The sequence below is a fragment of the Hyperoodon ampullatus genome (assembly GCF_949752795.1).
Source record: "Hyperoodon ampullatus genome assembly, chromosome: 10".
Lineage (NCBI taxonomy): Eukaryota > Metazoa > Chordata > Mammalia > Artiodactyla > Ziphiidae > Hyperoodon > Hyperoodon ampullatus.
Window position 1 is genome coordinate 78,829,567 of NC_136923.1, and position 26,400 is coordinate 78,855,966.

The 26,400-nt window shown below is 34.9% G+C and overlaps 1 protein-coding gene across 1 annotated transcript; it reads right to left on the reverse strand.

Moving 5' to 3' along the window:
* Window positions 1-542: 542 nt before the first annotated feature.
* On the reverse strand, window positions 543-24,609 carry MMUT (methylmalonyl-CoA mutase; the record flags this gene model as incomplete). The annotated part of the gene is made up of 12 exons (XM_079713865.1): window positions 543-993; window positions 4,750-4,917; window positions 7,310-7,457; window positions 8,597-8,728; window positions 10,321-10,436; window positions 12,332-12,447; window positions 13,851-13,962; window positions 16,571-16,819; window positions 18,103-18,274; window positions 19,044-19,201; window positions 22,660-23,027; window positions 24,225-24,609. 12 exons carry the CDS (start codon window positions 24,607-24,609, stop codon window positions 865-867), a joined length of 2,253 nt encoding a protein of 750 aa, XP_079569991.1. The 3' UTR covers window positions 543-864.
* Between the last annotated feature and the right edge of the window lie 1,791 nt (window positions 24,610-26,400).

Here is a 26,400-nt window from a genome sequence, read left to right on the forward strand (position 1 = left end):
CTCCTGAGTCTTAAGCCAAGGCTAGCAATACCAGGGTCACGTGTTCACATTCAGGAAGAAAGTAAAGTCAGACCTGAAGGAATATTCTGCCATTACCCCTCCGCCTCCCCATTCCAACTTTGGGTCTGATTTAATACACTTATAGAAGTAATTCTGGTAGAATTTGGCTGAGGACTACAATCACAATACAGTCCCTACATAAACACTCCCATTATTTTTTCCAAGATAGGTATAATTATTTTATATATATGGATTACATCTTCTGGTGTTCAAGTCAATGTAAAACTAAATTAGGGCTTCCCTGGTGGCGCAGTGGTTGAGAGTCCACCTGCCGATGCAGGGGACACGGGTTCATGCCCCGGTCCGGGAAGATCCCACATGCCGCGGAGTGGCTGGGCCTGTGAGCCATGGCCGCTGAGCCTGCGCGTCCGGAGCCTGTGCTCCGCAACGGGAGAGGCCACAACAGTGAGAGGCCCACGTACCACACACACACAAAAAAACTAAATTAAAGAATGGGACTAGTCAGGTTTTTTTTAGGCATTGTTTAATTCTTAAAATAGAAAGTAAATAGGTTTATAAGAAATCTTTCAAATAAACATCACAATTAAAAAAAAACCTTTGTCTAGAGTTTCTGACAAAGTATTGAGCATATGTTATAGAGAGTTTTTAAGGATTTTTTTAAAAATTAAAATTAAAGTGAAACTATACATACACACTTATAGCATAACAACATTCTTATAAGTCAGGTGCTTGAATGTAAAGCTTTCAGGAAAGCACATATTAGGTGTTGAATAATTTGAAGACGTGGCTTCTTTGATCATTAGTGAAAGAATAGTTTAGAAAAGCTAAAACAAAAACAGGATGTTATATAGATTGTTGCTTCTTTTCCAAACACTTCTCAATATCATCAAGCACTTGAACGGCAGCCTTTGGAATTCGAGTCCCAGGACCAAATACATTGGAAACACCAACTTTAAACAGAAATTCATAATCCTGTTGAAAGAATTTAATTAGTAGAACAGACAATATTTCTAATTTCAAGAAAATGAAACAAAAGGACAATGAATGCTGTCCTTTCTTCTTTATCCCCAACGCCCCAACCTTTCTCATCCGGTACACTCTTGGCATCTGGGGCTGAAAAATTCTTCCTTGATTGGGACTGCCACTAGCACCACCGTTAGTACTCCAAGACATTAAAAGAACAAAAGACATCCTGCCCATTTTCCGAACACCCCAGTGTGTTGTTTGTGGTGGGAAGCTGTATGGTCCACCAATTGAGAACTTCTGAGCCCTAAACTGTAATTTTCTCTCACCTAAATTTTTACTACTTGCCATTATTTGTGTTAAATTTAGCAACACATTATAGCTTTAAATTTACAAGGCTATTTATTTCCTCCAAGGTAATTTTGTCTACAGCTAGTGAATGGTGTAGTACTTTGAATTTGGCTTCGTGATGGAATTAGATTTTCTAGAAATGAAAATTAACTCATTTAAAAAAATTCTCTGTTGTTGCTGCTGCTGTTTGTTAGTTTTACACAAAGTTTGAGTGAAAAGATTCCCAGGGCACAAATACTGCTCCAGGCTTTAGATTGTTTTAACATCAGAATATCTGTAGCTGTATCAAGTTTAGGACGTGCTTTAAAGTCCTGATACTCATCCACTAGGGTGATCATATTTCCAGGACATTCTCGTTTGTGCTTATTGTTGCAACAGCTTTATTTTTTTTTCCCATGAGTCTTTTTTTTTTTATTATTGAGGTATAATTGACACATAATATTAGTTTCAGGTATACAACTTAATGATTCAATATGTGTATATACTGCAAGATGATCACCACAGTAGGTCTAGTTAACATCTGTCACCCTAGTTACGCAATTTTTTGTGTGTGCACTTGTGAGTTTAGAACTTTTAAGATGTATACTTAAAACTCTGTAACACACTGAGCTCTTGGTAACTCTCTTAATTACTTAGTACTATGTCCTTAGTCCTTAGTCTCTAAGGTACTACTTACTAACTTACTTACATACTACTGTCTTAGTAACTTTCAAATATGCAGTACGGTACTATTCACTATGGTCACCATGCTGTACGCATATTCCTAGGACTCATGTATTTTATAATTGACAGTTTGTACCTTTTGGCCCCCTTCACCCATTTCACCCGCCCTCTACCACTGCCTCTGGCAAACCACCAACCTGTTCTTCTCCATATAAGTAAGATCATGTGGTATTTGTTGTTTCTCTGTCTGACTTATTTCACTTAGCATAATGCCCTCATGATCCACCCATGTTGTCGTATATGGCAAGATTTCAGTGTTTTTTTTGGCTGAATAATATTCCTGTGTGTGTGTGTGTGTGTGTGTGTGCGCGTGTATCACATTTTCTTTATCCATTCATCCACTGATGGACGCTTAGGTTATTCCCATGTCTTGGTTGTTGTAAATAATGCTGCTATGAACATGGGGGTGCATATATCTTTCAAGTCACTGTTTTTGTTTCCTTCAGATAAATATCCAGTATTGGAATTGCTGGATCATATGTACTTCTATTTTTAACTTTTTGAAAAGTCTCTATATTGTTTTCCATAGTGGCTGCACCAATTTACATTCCTACCAACAGTGCACAAGGGTTCCCTTTTCTACACATCCTTGATGACGCTTGTTATTTCTTATCTTCTTGATGATAGCCATTCTAATAGATATGAGGTGATATCTCATGGTTTTGATTTGCACTTCCTTGATAATTAGTGATGTTGAGCATCTTTTCATGCACCTGTCAACATCTGTCTATTTAGATCCTCTGTCCATTTTTTAATTGGATTATTTTTGCAGCATCCTTTTTCATAAAAGTGGTCACATTGGATGATTAATTACATGGTCATGCTAATTACCCCCCCCAGCTACTTCTTTTCTATCTCTATTATTTCCTTATAATGTTCTTGTAATACCATAATTCATAATGGCACTTAACATGTGTTATGGCTGTAAGCTCCACAATGGCAATGGCTCAATCATTTTGATTAACCGCCATATATTAGTGCTTTCTAATCTAAAAATCTAAGAGACTTTCAGTTGAATAATAGCAACATTTTATATATTTACTGAAAACAAATAATGAGAAAAATGCATGGGTGTTAACTGATATATAATTATATTATAAAGGAGACCCATGTTAACACACAAGTGTGTCATTATAGAATATGATCCTTAGTCTTTAAACTCATGGGGAAAAAAGTATGGCAAACACCTACAGATATTCTAGGTAATTTAAATATCCAGAGACTTATACAAAATATATTTCTTGAAAATGTCAGCTCACTTATATAAGAGGCCTGCATTTCTTCTCAATTCATATTTCAATGCCAGTATTTTGTGCTGCCTAATTATTTTGGTTCTTAAGTTCTAATATCATGCCCAAGAGCTTAGGGATTGTAGACTCTAAAACTGCAGTATAGATAGAAGTGTTCCACAGACAGAAGTAAAGACTAAAAGCCCTTTATATTCCCAAATAGTAAACTATATTTATGAAGATAAGAGCAAATGTGCTAACAAAAGCAGTTTTGTGTTGACTGTACCACATTAAGTATTGTGTTGTTAGAAAGAATAAGTAATACACAGCTTGGTCACCAGCCCCCCATTGTCACCAATCTCACAACCTCATACATATGTGTATTTTCTCATTTCCTAAGTAGTGTATAAATTCGTTATTTTATATTCTGAGTTGTAATGGAGGGAAAACAATTGTAGACATGGGCACAAGGTCACATGTCATTGACAGATTCCTGCTATATTCCTGCTATATTCCTTTATAGTATGTATGAATCAATTACTTAGGAGCAGTTTCATGTAAAGTTCTTGTAACTCAATACTTTTTCCATTCTTAGTAAAAGGAGAAAATTTGATATAATTAAAAATTAAATTGGAAATAGAGCCAATTTATATCTTAACTATTTTAACTTATCAGGAAGGTGTCCCTGCCCCCTTAATAAATTAATTGGCATTATTGTTACCTAGCATCCCTTTCTCCTTTCCTAAGAGGATCTACCTTTTTGTTCAAGAATCCACCTCTGCCCCATTCAGCCAATAATTTTTAGGACAGGCTGACTTCATTTATGCCTGAATTAGGTATTTTTGGCTCTAAGAAAACCATTCCCCAATCAAATTAGCTTCATGAAAAAGGGGCTCTTACAGGACCATGTAATTTATACAGTGCTGAGTGAAGGCAACATTTAGGGATGGGAACAGGCAGGACATGGACAAGGCAGTGACTCAGTGACAACAGAAGTAAGTGTTACCGACTGACTGACTAAAAGGACTGGCTCCACTGCTAGGACAAGGGGTGTTCACCCTATCTCTAGGGAGGGGCTGATATAGTCACTGTGTGTTCACCATTTTTCGCTACTCCAGTTGTGAGATTTTATTACTTTTATCCTGTTCCTTCTCCGTCATTGCTTATTGAAGATAAAGAAGATAGATCTCTACCTAGGTGACTAGTTTGTAGGGAGGCAACTCTCTCATACAAGCATTATATATTATTAAATCAAATTATGCATATTGAATTATAATATAGTCTGAATAGAAAACAACATGGACCACTTTTATAGAATTTACTTAGTAAATGACCTAGGAAATGATCTGGATCTAAATCTGCAACAAATTTTTAGAGAAAGTATATGGAAAATTAAAGAACTATGCATAAGCTACTCAGGTTTCCCATCATGGTACTAGAAAATGTAGGAGATGAACAATACCTGTGGTGGTATCACCCCCCCACACATGACGAGAATATCTGGCCGTCCAAGGGCGTTGAGTTCCTTGATGAGCTCAGGAACTAGGGTCTTATGCCCAGCAGCGAGTGTGCTCACACCCACAGCATGAACATCTGCATCCACAGCCTGCTGGGCCACTTCCCGGGGAGTCTGAACAATTCAAAAGTAAAGAGACAAATCATTATTTATTCCGAAAAGTGTTTCTAAAGTGTTATACTATTTCAATCAACATTCCAAGATTTTCCTAATTAAAAATCTTGAAGTGAATATAACTTCATATTTCATCATCAAATACCAACTCATCCAATTATTATAATAAACACCAGGGCTATGTCTGCTTCTAGCACTACAAACTATCAATTAGATTTAAGTTAGACCAAAATATAGTTCCCCCCAAAATGTTCAAGATAAAGTAGGAATATAGGCAAAATATATATTATCTCTTCATTATAATTTTTAAAAAATACATCTGTTGTCTTCACTATCAACATTTACTGAGAGGCAACATGGGAAAGGATTTATAAAGAAGTAAAAGACTGAATATAAAATGCAACATGAAAAAGTGAGCCTTAGGTTTTAAAATAGAATGGGAAAGAACAAGATGGTGGACTAGGAAGCTCCAGGACCTCATTCTCCCATGGAAACACAGAATTAACAGTAATATATGGAGCAAAATAAGGTGAGAACTATAGAAACTAGTTAAGGGGCTACAGCACCCAGGAAAGTGCATAAACAAGAGAAAGGATGGTGCCAAGGAGGGCATGCCTCTCATTTATTAACTGATTTAACCATTGGGATATAGAATCATAAAGGATGTTTTCAAACATTCGATTATGAATTGAATTACCAAAGATCATATCTGCTCTGTAATGAGTCTGTGACATTGCTTTGATACTGTACACATATATTTAAATCATTTCATATAAAAAGTACCTACAAGTTTCTCATTGTAAATATAATGTAAATTGAGACAACTGGGAAGGATAAGGCCACCTAAGAAACCACTGCACAATTATAAGCACTAAAAATACTATCAAAATCTGTGAATTTTCTGAGTTGGCAAGATTTTAAGGCTCATAATTTTTGTGCAGAATCAAAAGATTCTATACTCAGTAATGGATCCACATTCAAGAAGATCTCTAGGTAAGTCACACAACATATTGGTAAAACCTTGAGTCTGTGAAAAATATTAACACACGAAATTAAAACCTTTAAAAATGTGCATATTCCTGCTATTGATTTCTTAGAGGTAAGACATTTAATTTAAGCATGATTTGTTATTCATATCATCCATGCTACCAAAATTGATTAGATTAAAATTCCATTTACAGACTTCGCTGGTGGCACAGTAGTTAAGAATCTGCCTGCCAATGAAGGGGACACGGGTTCGAGCCCTGGTCCGGGAAGATCTGACATGCCGAGGAACAGCTAAGCCCGTATGCCACAACTACTGAGCTTGCGCTCTACAGCCCAAGATCCACAACTACTGAGCCTGTGTGCCACAACTACTGAAGCCCACGTGCCTAGAGCCCGTGCTCTGCAACAAGAGAAGCCACTGCAGTGAGAAGCTTGTGCACTGCAACGAAGAGTAGCCCCCGCTCGCTGCAACCAGAGAAAGCCTGCGTGCAGCAACAAAGACCCAAAGTAGCCATAAATAAATAAATAAATAAATAAATAAATAAATAAATTTATATTAAAACATTCCATTTAAACAATTCAGTTCCATGCCTTATGTTTATATAAACTGTATTTTAAATGATCAAATGTTGCAATTTTTAAAACATCAAATCTAATTTTAATTAAATCAGTCATCAGAGAACTGCATGATTGTACCTTCAGCCACAGATATGTTTTTTTTTTAATGATGTAAAATTATGGTTAACAAAGTTGGTGGCACTAAAAGACAAATTATATTTTTGCAGATGGTATATAATGGGGAAATGAACTTTTGGTTATTTGAGAAATTCCTTTAGATGCCAATGGCTGACAACAATTTTTTAAAATTCTTTTATTTTATGAAAAATTATTTCCCAAAAGCTAACCACTAAATATTGAAAATGCATTATATTTGATCACTATTTAAAACAAACAAACAAACTAAAGCAAAATGACAGCAAAATGTAAGTAAAAAAGTAGAATGGGAAAGTATTCAACTTAGAGGAAGACTGAAAGCAATCTAAATACAGTGTATACTATTTGTTTAGTCTGAAACATATTTGAGATTCTTAACAAAACCCACCTTAAATGCCTAAGACTCTAAACACATTTACATATTTATCTACCAACACAGTTCAGGACATATCTCCAGAAGTCTGTGCTAACTCTTTACAGTAACAATTTCTTCTAGCCTCTCTAGAGTAATATTTTAAAATCCCAAATGGGAAAACTCTTATGGGAGACTCTATAAAGGCTGGGCCCCTTCAGGAAGATTTACTTCTTTCCTGGTGAAAATGCAATGAATACTCTTTAGTCTTCATTCCAGTTGACCTATCCGCAGTATGTAGCAATAGTACTTGAAATTCCTCCCAACAATTTTCAATACCTGAAAAAGAGGACCAATATCCACATCAAAACCAAGATCAGCAAATCCTGTGGCAATAACTTTTGCTCCTCTGTCATGTCCATCTTGTCCCATTTTTGCCACAAGAAGACGAGGTCTACGACCTTCACATTCCATGAATTTCTGAACCCTAAGGAACATTTTAAAATATAACAGTTATATATTAATTGTCTAAAGGTAAGATATAAGACTCTAATTTATTTGCAGTAAATCTTTCAAGTTTATTTAAAACATGTAATCTGTTTACTCATATTTTGTTAATATCTCCATTTCACGTTAAGAACTCCATTAAAGCCTGAGTATGTTTACCATCTCCCCACTTAGAAAAAAATTTGAAAGATGGCACAGACTGTAAGCCTGTAACACTGAGAGTGAAGCAAGATAAGGAAATAACAACTTTACAACTTAAGACAGTCCCCAGAGTACAATATGCAGAAATAGTTAAATATAAACTAAAAAATGCCTTCAGAAGTATTTGTACATATACGTGACTCACTAGCTGTTTTGAACTGTCCATATCTCACTTACCCTTCACAACTGTGAACTCCCCCAAGGTGACCTCAATGTGGTATCTAAATGTATAATCAAAATACTTGCTTGCTTAAATCAATAAATTTATGCCTCAGATGAAAAAGCATGAAGAAACAAATTTATTTTTGTTAAAAGAAAAAAAAATGTTCCATTTTGATGACTTTCACCTTGGCTGTTTGGATATTTATTTCATATATGAGTAGTGACATAATATTTTTCATGGAAAATTTATTACAGTGGTTGAGAAAACTAATCATCAGGAAGCTACTACTCACACTTCAGAAGCATGATCAATTTATATTAATTCATATTTCCAAATCATGTTTGACAGTTATTTATTGTCAGTCCAGTGATGAGTGATTTTAATTTATGCATAGATGGCAACCAAATATTTACTTTCAAATAGGAAAAGTAAGATTTTATAATTATTTGAGCAATTAAACAATGTAAATAAAACTTAAGAAAATATGAAAATGTACCATCGTAAGGAGATTGAAATCTAAGTACCTGAAGGATATGAAGCAATATCAATGTTAGTTAAACAAACATTTGCCTGAAATGAGAAACTCCTAAAGGGGACTGTGGTGAAAGTTCAAAATATAAAAGCTACAGATTAAGAGGAAAGTGCAAGTCAAATATTTTCCAGTGGAATGTGAAAAAACTAAGCCCACCGTAGATTCATGGGGATGGTGTTAACAGAAAAGATGACAGTCTGGTTTAAGAAATCTCACATATTACCTCTTGATAGCAAATGATATCTCTTTACTTTCTCCAAATTCCTGGCGATAGGCTCCACTCACCATACGATCACTAGCTTTATGCTCACCAAATACCTTTTTCATGGCATCTGTGATTTCTCCAACTGTACATCTAAAATATTAAATGGAAGTTCTGTTAACATCATTATTTGGGATAAAAAATATTTAACTTAACATTCAATATAATTAGACATATTTTCTTACCTAAGTCAAAAATAGGCTGTCAAAAATCTAAATCCGAATGCTTTCTACTGCATTCATGATAAGATCTTTCCTCAGAATACTTATGAAAAAAAATGATTCTGAATGCCTTTACTGAAAAATGACCGAATGACCTAAAAACTACTAATAGACAAGCATCTAAAGGTTACTGAATAATTCACTGCTTAACAATACAAATGGGCAAAGACCAAAATTCCTACTGATATTTTTTGATAAAAAGTAAATCTTTTAGCATATTCCATTTGGTTATTAATTCATTCAACAAGTCTTGAGTGCCTAATATGCGCCAAGCACTGCTAAGTGCTAGAGATACAGTGATAAATAAGACCCCCCCCCAAAAAAAAGTACCCGCTCTTGCAGAATTTCTCATCTAGTCAGGGAATACAGATAATGCACTAACAAACAAATAAATTAATAAGATAATTTCATATGGTAATAAGTACTATAAAGACACTAAAATAGGCAAAATGGAATGAGGTGTTTGGGAAAAATGTTTTAAGGATATTGAAGATATGAAGATACAGCTTCTGAACTAAGACCTAAATGATGAGAAAGAGACACGCAAGGGAACTTAAGAGGGAAAAGTGTTTGAAAAGGAAATGCTAACTGCAGAGGCTCTGATAAGTAGGAAAACATGTTTTATGTTCTAAAAATAGAAAGAAGGACATTGGTACACAGAATAACAAAGGAAGTAGGATAAGACAAGGTCAGAGAGGTAGGCAAGGATCATATCCAGCAGTCTTGCAGGCCATGGTAAGATTAGGTTTTAATTTAAAAGGACTGGGAGACCACTGAAGGATTTTAAGCAGAGAAGTAATCTTATTTCTTTTAAGAAATTAAAACTAAAAAAAAAAAGAAATTAAAACTGAAAAACAAACAAAAAACAACCGATATACTATTCACTCCATCCCTTAAGCACTTGAAACAACTTAAAAGTCCATTATATTAAGCAATAAACAATAAAAGCAAAAATAATTTACTTAGTGACATTATCGTATATTGGGAGAAAAGTTTCTGTGTCACTTGCTTTTCTGCATGTTCTGTAAGGCAAAGCACTGACTGCCTTTATGCTGGACTACCTTTTCAGAGATGTCTACATAGTACACAGCCTTGGAAGACAGAGATACTGTCCAGCTTGGACAAAGGGCAGGTTTGCTTACTGTACAACATAATAATGTCTCCCTATCCTTGAAAGTACATCAAACTTCAACTTGCAAATCAGTGACACAGGTTTATTATAATAGCTTCGAATGTCCTGAGCCACAGGGAAATACATGAATATTAATACACTCCATTCAAAATGTATGAATGTTTTAAATGCACAGATGTTTAAGAAAAACAAGAATTTTGGGGGGGGGGTTTCCAATATTTTCTTTTAGGCTCACATGGTTTATAGAATCAGGCTTTTATTTAAGTACACCCTGAAAAACTAAACTGGTCAACTTTTAGGATTTGGAAATCTCCAAACTTACATATCCTTACCTTGCACGAGCTGCATCTACTGCAAGAGCGAGAATATTCCCATCTCCACTGGCAGCACATGCAGTCAGGGCAGTGAGACACCGCTCAACCAAAGCTTGATCCCTGCTGGATTTGACCTTACAGAAAAGGGTAAGGAAAGGGACCATATATGTGATTAGAGAATAAAACAGAGATCAGATTATACTCTTATTTATATCATATGGAAATTGTTCCATAATCCTAACTTTAAAAACAAAAGAAAAAAATAGAAGAGAATAATATGTATCCTAGCATTGATATTCATTACATTTATTCATTCCCTCAACGTTTAAGGACTTCCTAAAATAATACTAAATTCTGTAAAACACTGATAATTCAGAAACAAGCAGGGCAATAATAAATAATAGTGCTGACCCTCCCAAGTAGTACATGCTACTTAATAGATTATAACTTAGGGAATATTTTAGTTATATTTTAAGTTTCCCTTAGCTAACTAATAGTCTATTAGTAATAATATGTATGTATATTGCTATTCTACTTAAAAATAATCCCGACAGAAAAAGAGAGACAGAGACAATGAGAAATACTGCAAAAGAAAGAGAAAGACAATGAAAAGTGTAGTCAAAAACATTTTCCCTTGGGTCTTAGCTCTATTCTGCTCTGCCAACAACCTGCCTAAACAAATCTTAGCTCTATTCTGCTCTGCCAACAACCTGCCTAAACAAAGTTACCTAAAATGCAATTTTTTACAAGTTTTCACCACCTGTAAAAAAGTCTAAAATATGATACTGCCTAAGATGCCACTAAAATTATATCATATCTATAAGCAGAGGTGGGTTAGAAAGTTTATATTAAAGGCAAGGAGGAACCCAAATCCATTATCATTATTGAATTTCTCACTCTTATCCAAAATAAGGTAGATCATCATTTATGGTAAGTGGATGCCCTCAAGCTGTGCGTTTAAGAGAGTTTAAGTACAAGAGAGGAAAAAAGCAGTTTTCCAAATATAATAAATATTGAGACTTTTGTGACCACTGGAAATATAATGCTACATCCTAAATAGGACCCTTTAAAAAATGACAAAAATGTGGGAGAGGAGTCATTATCTCCTGAATGAGGGTGAAAAAGGAAATAATATTATTAAACATCTGCCATTAACTCTAATAGAAGAAACAAATGGAAGTTGAAAGTTACACATACAGTCTAACTGGACAAAGTCTACTGGATTCTTAAAGAACATCTGAACTGAGGGGAAAAAAAGTCCTATCTTAAACAATCATAGGGAAAGTTAACAGAGAAAACCATTAAGGAATTTTCAACTTTCCTGCCTTAGAAATAGCAGTAATTACTAAAGCCAGAGATTAAGAGACCAAAGTAGCTTCATACAATAGAAATATATAGGTTACAGCAGTAAGAATTAATATGTTTTATCTATTTTAGTATTTTATATACTTTGGTTCATCTCAGTGAGAAACTGGAAATTAAAAGAGTTCTCTAGTTTCAATGTAAATATCTTTCATTCTAAACTGTATCTTACTAAAGCACTATTCAAATATATTTGAATTTTTTTTTAAATTGAAAGCAAATGATTCTTTCATAGTAGTATAAGGAACATGGAAATAAATTACAGTGAGAAGACCTGGGTTCAAATATGGACTCTGAACTTAATTTTGTTTTTAACTTTGAGTGAGCTATATAATCATCTAAGCCTTACTTCAAATGTGTACATTATAGGAGGCATTATTATTATGGTGTGGTTTTTAATAAGAATGTATAAGTTTCACAGAGGCAGATATCATGATTAAAAACATGAGTGTTTGGTATCAACAGACTTAGAGATTTGAGTCTTGGATGCTTAATTATATCCTGGGCAAGTTTCTCCATCTCCCTTATCTTTAGTTTCCTTACCTTTAAAATGTTGGGAAATAATACACACTTCATATGGTGGTTCTAACAATGCAGCAGGACAGCATGAGGGCTTGGACAGTGCCCAGCACACAAAAAATGCTCAAAATATGATAGCTGTTATTACCTTGTTAAGTTTTTCAATCTGCTTGTTACACACTGAAGTATTATCAATTGCCAGAACATCCACAGATTCTTCTTTTTCCAACTGGTACTTATTTACTCCAACAATTACTTCAGAACCTGTTAATCTCCCAGAGGAAAATAATATGTAGATTCTATTCACAAATAACTGTCTAACAGTAATGCTCTGATCACCACATATATTTTCCTTATAAGTTTGATATTTTTAAGTAGTATTCTTACTCTTAATGAAATTTCAGTATAGATCAGTGAATACCAATATGGAATGGGGATAGGAGGGGAAAAGACAGGTATATATCAGAATCTCTGTAAGGGAGGGCTTTGATTATTCACCCAAACTATATGCTTTCCCAGAGTTTCTGATAAACTCTCTTTTAACACTACAAAATTAAAACTGTAGTGGCAGCTACCAACTAAGATTTATAAGGTAGAAGACAAACATGCAATGGCTTTTCTAATATTTTCTTGAATCCTCTTACAGCCAATCGCTTTTAAACAAAAAATACCTTTAAAATCTATAAGTGATAAACCAGAATTACAAATTATATTTCCTTAACACTATAAATATATTTTGCCTCAAACTACCAGATTATTACTCTAGCTAAAGACATCCCGCCAAGAAAAAAGGTATATCCTACCTCAGGATATACCTCTTTTCTTATTTTCTTCATAAAACTTACCATAATCCATAATTATTTTGTCTATTTATTTGTTTACTTGTTCAGTTTCTCCCTCTCTCTTACCAAAATGTAAGCTCTATGGGTGTAGAGACCATGTCTGTCCCATTCACAGTTGTATGCCCAGACATAGCACAGTGTCTCAAATACTAAAGACTAAAAAAGTATTGGCTGATTGAATGAATAAATAAATCAATAGTCCAATGCAGAGCACAATGACCAATAATAATGTCATCTTCAAAATGGTGGAGTTATCTACCCACATATATACACATAATAAATGGGCAAACCTCCACACATACTTTGTACATATGTTTGCTTACGTGCATCCAGGCATGCAAAAATACAAACACAGAGATAGATACATATAGATTCATGAGAAACATTTTATCCAAGTTTCATTTTTCTATAATTTTTGTTTTACTAACTTTATATGTTATCTTCAAACAGAAATTAATATTTCTTTTTTTAATATAATTTATGTCATTTTATTTATTTATTTATTTTTGGTTGTGTTGGGTCTTCGTTTCTGCGTGAGGGCTTTCTCTAGTTGCGGTGAGCGGGGGCCACTCCGCATCGCGGTGCGCGGGCCTCTCACTGCTGTGGCCTCTCCTGCCGTGGAGCACAAGCTCCAGACACGCAGGCTCAGCAGCTGTGGCTCACGGGCCCAGTTGCTCCACGGCATGTGGGATCCTCCCAGACCAGGGCTCGAACCCGCATCCCCTGCACTGGCAGGCAGACTCTCAACCACTGAGCCACCAGGGAAGCCCCAATATTTCTTTTTAAATACTGGATTTCACATATAAACTCTCTACTTTATCTTACCAGAATCTATTCTAGCTTGTCTTCGGGCAGCACATTCTTCGATTCGAAGTTTAGGTATTCCCTCTGCTACAGCTTTGGCCATTCCACCCATCTCTTCAATTTCATTAATGAGCTAACAAGGAAAAACAGATTAATAAAACTACAAGAGAAGATGAAAATATTTTAATAAACAATACATATGTGTTATGTTATATAATTACTAATGTTAATAAAATTATAAGCTATTTTAGTGGTAAATTTAATGTTTCATAAGAAAAGAATTAACAACAGAGCATTAATTAGAAATTCTGCGGAGTTAATAATGCTGTATTATATATTTGAAAGTTGCTAAGAGATAGATCTCAAAAGTTCTCATCACAAGAAAAAATATCTGTAACTGTGTGTAGTAATGGATGTTAACTGAACTTATTCTGATAATCCTTTCACAATATATATGTATATTAAATCCTTACATTGTACATAAACTAATACAATGTTAATATGCCAATTATATCAATAAGAAAAAAGACATTCTGTGCTTAAAATTATTTAAGAAGACAACAGATAAACTAACAAGTATATTTTGGAAAACACAAAAATTTCTCGCTCAAGTCTTAGAAGCCAACTAAAGATAACACTAATGCTGTAATTTTTATTTTTAATTACATAGATAAAGTTTTCATGGTTACATAAATACTCTAAAAAGTATACTTCAAAGTGCCATTTTATTTTTCGATTTGAGCAGCAGAGTAATGATATAACTCTAGCATTATTGACATCAAGAAATACCTAAATCTGGGCTTCCCTGGTGGCGCAGTGGTTAAGAGTCCGCCTGCTGATGCAGGGGACACGGGTTCGTGCCCCCATCAGGGAAGATCCCACATGCCGCGGAGCGGCTGGGCCCATGAGCCATGGCCGCTGGGCCTGCGTGTCTGGAACCTGTGCTCCACAGCGGGAGAGGCCACAGCAGTGAGAGGCCCGCGTATCGAAAAAAAAAAAAAGAAATACCTAAATCTTCAATCACAGCCTCATATATACATGAGACAGTGGAAAATGGATGGTGGAATGGAATATGATTTCGTAGATAGGAGCAAGGTCAAACTGGCTTTCTGCTGATGGATTCAAGAAAGAAGAACCTGTACTGGATTCAACAGAAGCCAAGAATCTTCCAGGAAGCTAAAAAAGAAGGGGACTACTTGAGAATTTGCAACTACCTCTCTCCCATTCTGTCAGGAAAACCAAAATTTACTGAACTAGAGAAGCAATGGACTATGAAACATCAAGTACAGGGAGAGGCAAGGATAAGATGTCTTACTGAAATAAAAACCTACATTCTGAATGATAAGATTGCAAACAAAAAGGCACACAGAGGAAAAAGTGACAATACAGGATATAAAAGAAAACTTCAAAAAATATAATGATCCTCAGAAAAAGAAGAAGAGATTCTGTAATAATGAAACAACTAGTATGAATGCAAGAGGAAAAATTAGAAAACAAAAATGAGCTCTCAGAAATTAAAAATACGATATATAAATTTTAAAGTATTTAAGTAGAAAGATAAAGGTGATGACTCTCCAAAAAACCAGAAAAAAACCTCAAAGATGCATTATAGAACAGATAAAAATGTCAGAAATCATTTAAGGAGGTCCTTACCTGATAACCATAAGTTCTAAAAAGGGAAACCAAAGGAAAATGAGTGGAGGGAAATTATCAAAGAAATAATACACGACAAATTTCCCAGAGCTATGAGAACATGAAAAAGGGGCCAGGTGAAAAATGTCCACCAAAGGGGACAGTGCAGGAAAAAATACACACACCAAGGTACATCAACACAAAAATAAAGAAGAGATCCTGAAACTTTCAGAAAGAAACATCCTGAGTGAGAATAGCATCAGATTTCTGAACAGAAATATTGAAAGCTAGAATAAAAAGTAGGTGAATGCTTACAAATTTGCTTACAGACTCCCAAATGAAAAATTTCAAACACAGACTATCAACTAAATATGAAAGTAGAATAAAGACATTTTCAAACATCCAAAGTTTCAACTAATTCATCTCCCATGCACCATTTTTAGGAAGTTCCCATAAGGTGTGCTTCAAAATAACAAGAGATAATCAACAAAGAGACAGATTCAACATAGCAGAGGTGAAAAGGATTCTGACAATAATGACAAAGGGAAGGTCAAGGACAGCAACGGTCTAGAGAGAAACCAGTCTAAATCAAATGAGAATATAGAGGACTTCAGGAAGGATTTACATTGAGATATAATTATATTGGTAATATGGGACAAAGGAAAGAAGGGACAAGATCCAGCTAAAATACAAAGCTACCATACTAGCAAAGCAGCAGATAAGGTCTAAAATTGATTGAATTAGAACAAACAGTATACACATGTAATTTTAAAACATGGAGATAAAAACAAACAAAAAGATGTAGCTGACTCAAGGAAGCAGGAAAACAAGCAAGTGGAGGAGAAAGGACTGCTTTTTTGTTATAGTCTTTTAACATTAGTTGTCTTTTTAACTCTTTGAAATAAAATACTTTAGTACAAACACAAATGTATTTTTAAATTGTTTCAGTTTTAAATACTATAAAGTCAAATCTAAAATTCCCTTTTCTCTGAAACACTTTATAAATCTTGATATAAATCTATAAATGATTTGATTTATAAATCAAAAATCTATAAATCTTTATAAATCTGTAAATCTTATAAACAAAGTTTCAAAGAGGAGAAATTGACCTTCAAGGCAGCATCATAAACATCATTTGTGAGAGATTCCATCATATATGAACCTCCCCAAGGATCAGCCACTTTAGGAATCCCAGATTCTTCTTGAATAATGATTTGCGTGTTCCTGGCAATTCGAGCACTTTTCACAGTTGGCAAACCCAGGGCTTCATCAAAAGAATTTGTGTGCAAAGACTGAGTCCCTCCAAACACTGCTGCCATTGCTTCTACTGCGGTACGAATGATGTTATTGTAAGGATCCTAAAACATTTAGTAAAAGGCAAAAAACCAAAACAAAACAAGGCAACAATTGATATATATTGCAGCCGTAAAAGATGACAATGATTAAGCAGTGGCGGATGCATACTTTCTTTGCCAAAGTCTGTACTGTCTTTAGAATATCTAATAAATTTAGACAACTTAGTAAACAAACCAGACTTAGGATTAAGAGCTAAAGGATCTAGTCTGTGCTTAGGCACTAAAACATTGCCTCTTATAATCATCTGAAATATGAAGTATTTGTTGTGCTTATTTTTGTATTGCCTAAATAGTCTTCTGTAAGTGCATCATGAATGTATACTTTGTCTACGTAGATTATTAACATACTTCATTTCATAATTCACTATCTCCTAATTATTGTATACCTTGAAGTATCTACCTTAATGAGGTGCACAAAACTGGCAATGATTTATTAATAAATGATTAATAAAACAGATGAACAATGGACTATAAGACAAGAAATATGACTTCTAGTTCATTCTGTTCCTAACTGTGATTTGGGCAAGTCGTTGGACCTTTCTGAACTTCAGCTTCCTTAGCTGTAAAAATGAGGAGGCTAAGTCAAAAACAATTACCAAAGTTCTTTCCAACTCTGAAATCTATATTTCTCCATTTATAAGTACCTGAAATCATATTTAATATGGAGACTACTAGTTTTTATTTGTTTTAAATTTATAAAAGCAATGTAACTTTAAAGTTATAAATTATTTTAATGTATCAAAATAATTTAATATGTAAAGAAAATGCATGTTAAAAAAGATCACCACCACATAATTTTTTAATGAAATGAAATTTAAATAGATTACCCAAGTGATAATAGTTTTTAAATTGTTTGTTTGCATGCATGCTTATTTAAACACAACTATAATAAAAAAATTTGTATGTATAAAATCAAATTTTAATGAGGAAGCTTTGTGTTAAGAATTTTAACCATTAAAATTATTTAAGACAATATTACTTAAATTACAATTTGTACTTCTTCCTCATCATCACATTTTTTTACTTTAAAAAAAGTAAAATACACAGCCCTACATGTAAGCTAAGATTTAAATGATTTTATATTGTTAACCAACAGAGGGGGCCAATTTTATTTATTTATTATAATTTGTGTAAAAACAAATATAAGTATGCATTACGCTTCAGAATAATTATGATTTTCAAATATTAGCAGATAAGTTCTTAAATCTGTTTCTTGACTATGCCAAGCTGCTTAGAAGAAAATATATGACTTTACTAAAATTCTACACTTTAAATGTTATACATACTTGCTCAGTAAGTGACCATCCTGATGTCTGGCAATGTGCTCTTAGAAGAAGAGATTTAGAGTTTTTAGGCTTAAACATTTTCTCTATTAAGTGAGCCCAGAGTCTTCTCCCAGCTCTCATTTTTGCTATTTCCATATAAAAGTTCATCCCAATTCCCCAGAAGAAAGACAACCTAAAATAGTAAAGTCCGGAATTTGATTATAAAATGGAAATTAATTGTATCACATACACACACACATACACAGAAAAAGCTCAGATTTTAATTTCAAGCTACTTAGTTTGAATTAAAATCAAAGCATATGTACTTCAGTAACCTTAAACCTGTAATAATAGATGACTTCTGTATTTTAAAATGGAAATATTAAAAGAACAAAAGCAAATCTGTCTTGAAAACCATATTTACATTTTAATATTATTTGTCAAATGTGCCAATTAATTGTGTTCTCTGAACAGCAGAGGCCAAAATTCCTCTAATTTACTAAGAAGTACAGTCAAATTTAATTCTGAATTTTAATTATAAACAGTATTGGCTTATTCCCTCTTTATCACTCAGATAAAACATTAAAAAAATCTGGTATATTTATATATACAAATTCATTTTTATCAATATATTTTGCAGGCTTCCCTGGTGGCGCAGTGGTTGAGAGTCCGCCTGCCAATGCAGGGGACACAGGTTTGTGCCCCGGTCTGGGAAGATCCCACATGCCGTGGAGCAGCTAGGCCCGTGAGCCATGGCCGCTGAGCCTGCGTGTCCGGAGCCTGTGGTCCGCAATGGGAGAGGCCACAACAGTGAGAGGTCTGTGTACAGCAAAAAAAAAAAAAAATATATATATATATATATATATGTATATATATATATATTTTTTTTTTGCTATACACTGATAAAATGGTTCTGTGAACTTTCTTAATGTTGAGGCAATACTTGAGTTTAATTTACTCACCTTGGTGCAAATTCATCAATTGTCAGGCCAGCTTGGAGTCCAGTTCTACAGTACTCCAACCCATCTGCTACAGTATAGGCCAGTTCCAGAATGGCATCAGCTCCTGCTTCCTGCATATGGTATCCACTAATTGAAATTGAATTAAATTTTGGCATGTGCTATATAAAATAATAAAAAAATACAACTGTAAATAAAAATATAAGAAAGGTTCTATTAAATCTATCTTCTAAAAGACAATATTATTTTTATGATATTCGATTCAGATATACTAGGTCATAATATTAACTGAAAATATTTAATGTTTAGTTACATTCAATTCACTTTCCAATTAAAATGGCTGATCCAATGAACCACTGTAAGGACTGTACCTGTTTTATTTTTCTAGTGAAAAAGAATCACCAACCATCATTTAGCACCAAAAGTTAAACTCTTAAATTAGCTGGCTGAGGTTAGGAATGTAACCTTTGGCCCAAGAACTGAATGATGACATCTTTAATTCCAAACTCATGACTTCGACCTCATAAGAAGTCCTAAGACCTCAAATCTTTGGAAGAATCTGCTGAAGATGTATAAATTTAATTATTATTAACTAGTTGTTAATTATCTTATTGGAATGAACTCATTGAATATGAATAAGTACACAGTGGATAAAAAAAGAAAATGGTTCAGTGCTAGTACTATATATCAAAACAGGAAAAAATGCATGGCTTAAAAATCAAAGATTTCAGTTTGATTTACTATGACATTTAATGCTAAGGATAATTCAGACAGGTTCCTTCTACCACAACCACTAATCCACTATCCCCCTAAAATGTCACGTTAGGTGGGGTACATATCACACAGAACCTGCAGAACCAAAAAACTGTTATCCTTCCAAGAATTAACCAAAGATAAAATAATAAAAGCTAAATCAGACACTCATTACAGTTGGTTCAGAACATGGACTCAAGTCAGAGTGCTCAAATTCTAGTCATGTCACTTAACTAGCCAGAGACTGTAGGCAAGTTTCTCAACCTTGTTATCCCTTGGTTTCCTAAACTATAAAATAGAGATAAAAACTCTACCTTCCTCATGGAATTGTTGTAGGATTAAAAGAAACGATTCATCTAAACAACTTAGTACAGTATTATGCCAGTACACAGTAAGTATTCATAAAAAGTTAGCTGTTGCTAGTGTATGGTATGGATTATCTGTATTTTACATTTGTAAATATTTTATTTATAACTAACCAAGAGTTCTTGAAAAATGTTCATCACAAAAGCAATAAGGGGATTGAATTACATGGAACTGAGAGACTACTTGAATATATTTGGAGTTACAAATGAGAAGGAAACAAACATGTGCTTCTTTACTGAGAGGAGTTTAATAGTAGAATTTTTTTTAAGAATAGTAGAAACACTGGGAACATTGGAATATTATTCAGCCTTTAAAAGGAAGTAAATTCTGGGCTTCCCTGGTGGTGCAGTGGTTAAGAATCCGCCTACCAATGCAGGGGACACGGGTTCAAGCCTTGGTCCGGGAAGATCCCACTTGCTGCGGAGCAATTAAGCCCGTGAGCCACAACTACCGAGCCTTCACTCTAGAGCCCACGAGCCACAACTACTGAAGCCTGTGTGCCTAGAGCCCGTGTTCAGCAACAAGAGAAGCCACTGCAATGAGAAGCCCACGCACCACAATGAAGAGTAGTCCCCGCTCACCGCAACCAGAGAAAGCCCGCGTACAGCAACGAAGACCCAACACAGCCAAAAATAAATAAATAAAATAAATAAATTTTTAAAAAAAGGAAGTAAATTCTGAAACAGGCTATAATATGGATGAAACTTAAGGGCATTATGCTAAGTGAAATAAGCCAGACACAAAAAGACAAATACTGTATGATTCCACTTATATGAGGTACTTAGAGTAGTCATATTCATAGAAACACAAGGTAGAATGGTGGTTGCCAGAGGCTGAAGGAAGGGGAGAATGGAAAGTTATTATTTAATAGGTACAGAGTTTCACTTTTGCAAGATGTAAAGAATTCCGGAGATGGATGGTGGTGATGGTTGCACAACAACGTGAAGGTACTTAAAGCCACTGAACTGTATACTTGGAAATGATTAAGATGGTAATTTTTATGTCATGTGTATTTTGTCACAATTAAATATTTTTTAGAGGAACAACATAAAAGTTTAGTTACTTCAAATAACATACTTGATCCATATCTGAAACTGGCACTTTTATCACTTATATGAAAGATTATATAAAGCAATTTTGAACTTGTAGATGACATTAGTGTTTCACAAGGTTAAATGCCCAAGTACGTAACAGCAGACTGGTACTATCCACTCCAATACCCATTCTCCACTCTCCTCTTGTACCTGAACCATACATTCAGTGCCAAAGTGTTCTACATTTCCAATCTTCCCTCTTTGTGTCAACTGAGATATAAGTGGAAGTTTGGTTTGTTCCTTCTAGAAGTTCACCTTTAATCAGAGGGGCTAGGTCCCTCTACCCACACAAACACAGCCAGCCCACCTACTTCCTTAATCATGAGCTGGCACACAAATAGAGAAGCCAAATGAAAGGAGGCTGGAATCCTCATGACTGCGGTGTTTCCATACAACCAAGACCCTGAGTCTACCTTCCAACTTTTTTCAGTTGAAACAGAATTGACTCCTATTTAGTTAAAGCTACTGCTATTTGTGTATGTGTGTGTGTTTGTCATATACTGCTCAAATCAATCCTCCTGTGCATGTGTTCTTGAAATTGAAAAAGGTGATAGGGGTGTATTCTATACAATTCATGTGAGCAGATGGAATCTATGAAAAGCAATAAAATTGAAAAGTATAAAGTTTATCAAATGAGGAGAGCAGGCAATGCTAGCAAGAGTTTGGAGATAACAGCAATTACAAGAGGTAAAGAGATTTAAAAAAAGCTTTGATGATGGAAGAGAGATGTGTCCTTTGCTATGAAATAATGGTCTAATTTTAAGGTAGGTAAGAAGAGAGCATTGCCAGCAAAAAGTAAAGTGGGAATGATGGGGGGAAATATAAATGAATTACTCAGAGGAAATGAAGAAGCTTTATGTTTCCTTGTAGAAGGATTGCTGCTAATATAGGAATACTATAAGAACCTTATTTTCCCACCAATCTTGGGAAAATGAACCTAGTTCAGGGGTGAAATATTAGGGACCTCACTGTGGTTGCAGATGTAAGTGTTATCTTCTAATCCAGTTTTTTGCAGAAATAAAGCTAATATTTTGATCCCCATCTGTCTGACACCAGTGTCTATTCACAACTGGATCTGAACTTTGGAGAGAAATAAAAGAAGTATAAATTATGAGCCCTCCCTGATTCTAACAAATATCAGAGAATAAAAATTTTAATAAAGAAAATACAGTAAATATCTACTGCCCAGATTCCCACAGGTAATGACAGACCATAAAACTAGTACATTAAAGACCAAAAAATAAAAACTAACAATACACACACATAAACACAAAACCCACACCCTGACTCGATACTACAACTATTACTCTGACTCAATTACCAAATTCAAATTAGGCTATGGCATTTTATAAAAATTCCTACATTCAAAGAACTACAGCAAAATCTATAATAACCACAAAGGATACCTTTGCTGTATATTGGAAGATGTCAGCAATAATTTTCATGGATGGTTCTGGAGGAAAAATATAAGTATTTCTGACCATAAACTCCTTTAGTATATCATTTTGGATTGTACCAGTAAGTTTCTCTTTAGGTACACCTTGTTCTTCCCCAGTTACTATAAAAGTTGCAAGAACTGGAATAACTGCTCCATTCATGGTCATGGAAACTGACATTTTTTCTAAAGGAATTCCATTGAAAAGAATTTTGGTATCTTCCACAGTGTCAATAGCAACTCCAGCCATTCCAACGTCACCACGAACTCGAGGGTTGTCTGAATCATAGCCACGATGAGTTGCCAGATCAAAAGCAACTGATAATCCCTGCTGACCGGCTAAATATATAAAGAAAAATAATGTAGGATTAGAGTCTGACATCAAAGTAAACTGATTTTCTTTAACACTACTTAGTGTTGATTCATCTCATCACATTATACTTTTATAATAAACCTTTTTTATGCTCAAAACAAACTTAAATACTTTCCTACTAAAAGTCTGCTGTTTCCCATGTGCTAAAATGTACAAAGTGAATTCCAAACTTCACTATAATAAAGGATAGATGGAACCAAACATGTCATATATCTCATGTCCATCTCAAGATTTTTTTATCTTAACGATTTTTTTAAAATTTTTAATTTATTTCTGGCTGTGTTGGGTCTTCATTGCTGCCCGCGGGCTTCCTCTAGTTGCTGCAAGCAGGGGCTACTCTTTGTTGCGGTGCGCAGGCTTCTCATTGTGGTGGCTTCTCTTGTTGTGGAGCACAGGCTCTAAGCATATGGGCTTCACTAGTTGTGGCACGCAGGCTCAGCAGTTGTGGCTCGCAGGCTCTAGAGTGCAGGCTCACTAGTTGTGGTGCACGGGCCTAGTTGTGCTCCGCGTGGTATGTGAGATCTTCCCAGACAAGGGCTCGAACCTGTGTCCCCTGCAATGGCAGGTGGATTCTTAACCACTGTGCTACCAGTGAAGCCCTATCTTAACAATTTTTGATAGAAATATATTTAAGATTCATGAAAAGATATGGCTGTTTGTATATAGTTAACATAATTTAGTATTTGTATGCTTGCTTATTTATTTTTATTCTTGTCTTGACCATTCAAATATTATGGGAAATAGAATTACGAAAACCAGGCAAAAAACTAAAATTTGTACATGATCATTTGTTTATTCCTTTTTTTGGTCATCACTTAAACCATTTTCCCCTCCAATTCCTATCCTGATGGTTTTAAGTAAAAGCTTCTCAAAGGCAAAGCCAAGGTCTCTTTTCCTCATACAGCTTCACTTCACCTAATTCCTTTTACACAATGTGCATGTAAGTATTGTTTACTCTCAAGAATTTAGCACTTTATTCTGGGTCATCTATCTTTTTGACCATGGAAGTTGAAAAACATTCATTTTTTTTCAGAGTATAGCCTTAACTACAAAATTATAAAGTGACTATTACCTTGATAGAGATTAACCAGCCTACCTTCAAAAAAACCAAGATGAGGAAGTGTATGTTTGATCATAAATATTACGTCTCACTAAAATCTCACCCTTAATATTGTCCTTATAGAACTTATTGCTCTCTTCCACAGTACTAAAACCAGCATACTGGCGGATGGTCCAGGGCCTAAAGGTGTACATGGTGGGATACGGCCCACGTGTGAATGGCTTTACTCCTGGAAGTTCTTCAGGTAAGTCCTTGGTATCCCTGCTGGAATACAGAGGCTTTATGGAGATCCCCTCTGGGGTGTGCCATATTAGTTCTTCTGGGTTTTTGCCTTTCAGCTGCTTTTTAGCCAGGGCAGCCCATTCTGGGTGAAGGGGTTGTTGCTGATGCAGAAGTCGCTGCCATATAAGCCTGGAGCTTGATGACTCTTTCAGCTGCTTCAGGTGATAGGGTGAAAGCAAAAAAAGCTGACTCTTAGCCCTCAACATGATGGAGCATGGAAAACACCCAACAGGAACAAGAACTGACCTGGAAAAAGAAACACAGTGCATATGTATTTATAAGAGAGCAGCAAAATAGGAGCTTTTGGTGAAAAGGGAAAAGAGAAAGAAAGGGTATATTAGTATGATTTCATCTTTTCTCCTTTGCTGCTCCCTCCACCTGATATCTTATAACTCTGGTCCCTCTTTTCCACAATTGCTATCATTGTTCTAGTTCTAGTCCTCTTCCTCAAGAGACTCTTAGTTGGTTTTACTGACCAGTCTTACCACCTCTCATCCACTCCACGCACTGACACCAATGAAAATATGATCATGTATCACACTTCTCGTAAAATTTTTCAAAGGCTCTGCATCACGTAGAGGATCGAGCATTGCCTCCTAACTAACTTTTTCATTCAAAAGGTTTTTATTTAACACCTACTTTATGACAGGCAGTGTTGGACGCTGAAGAAAAAAGTGGTGAACGAAACAGGTATTCAAGGGCCCCATGACCTGATCCCTGCTTATCTCTCAGAATCACCTCTGCCTTTGACCTCTACACATTTTTGTGTTCTAGAAATACTGGATTACCTACAGTTCCCTGCATACATCAAAGTTCCAGGACATGCTCTTGCTCTTCCATCGACCTAGATACTCTTCTTTGGCTAAGGCATCACCTCCAGTATGCGCGGCTTTCTATGTGACAGGCACTCCTTAAGGACTTTATGTAGAGCAGCAATTTTAATCCTCGTAACACCACCAAGAAATAGGTACTAATATTATCCCCATTTTACAGATGAGGAAACTGAGGCACGGAAGAGCATTTAAACCTAGGAAGCATTTAACTAATATACTCACAGCCTGTCCCTGAAACTACAAGCTCAGCTAAACGGCCTCTTCAGTAATCCATACCACAGAGCTCTGTTTCCCTCTTTATACATCTATCATCTCCCACACTACAATATATTAGAACGTTTTTTTAATGTTCATATAAAATATTTCTTTATATAAGATATGTTTTATGTTTATACAAAACACACGTATATAAAATTTCATATACTATATATATTCTCCTCTATTCTATAAACTGATCCAACATCAGAGCTGTATATTCCTCATAATTAGCAGAGTCTTTTTCATCATTTTAGGTAACTAAGTCCGATTTCATCATTTTACAGATGTAGAAATTAAAGTCCAGAGAAATACAGAAATAAAGTGGCTTGATCAAAATTCCACACAGAAAAGCAGTAACTGTTCACCTGAGTTACTAAATCCTTGTCAGAGTCATATAGTCTCAATATGTAGAGCCTAGTATTTTAAAAGATTTTGAGTTGCAAATTTTATCAATATATTCATCATGCCATGTAGTAGATAAGGCAACAGCAAAGTGAGCCTAAAATTCTATTTTCCATACTATTTCTTACCTATTAATTTAGTGGAGCTTAAAAGAAAATAAGAATACCCAACATTTGTTAGGGAGTTGTGAAACAAAAGACAATCCACTGGTGGGAGTATTAACTGATTTAACTATTTCCAAAAGCAAACTGGCAATACGCACAAAAGGTCTCTGAAATGATTATGCCATTCCACTGAGGGCCATCAGTCCTGGGAAAGTTACTAGATAAAATACATGTTCCCTATAGTTTTACTTGTAGTAAAGAAAACTTAGAAACATCTAACAATGCAGAAATAAGTGAATTACAGTATATACAAATTATAGAATTTTATATAGCTATTAAAATATGTTTAGGACTTCAGCAAAACTAATCTTTGATGTCAGAAGTCAGAAGAGTGGTTATG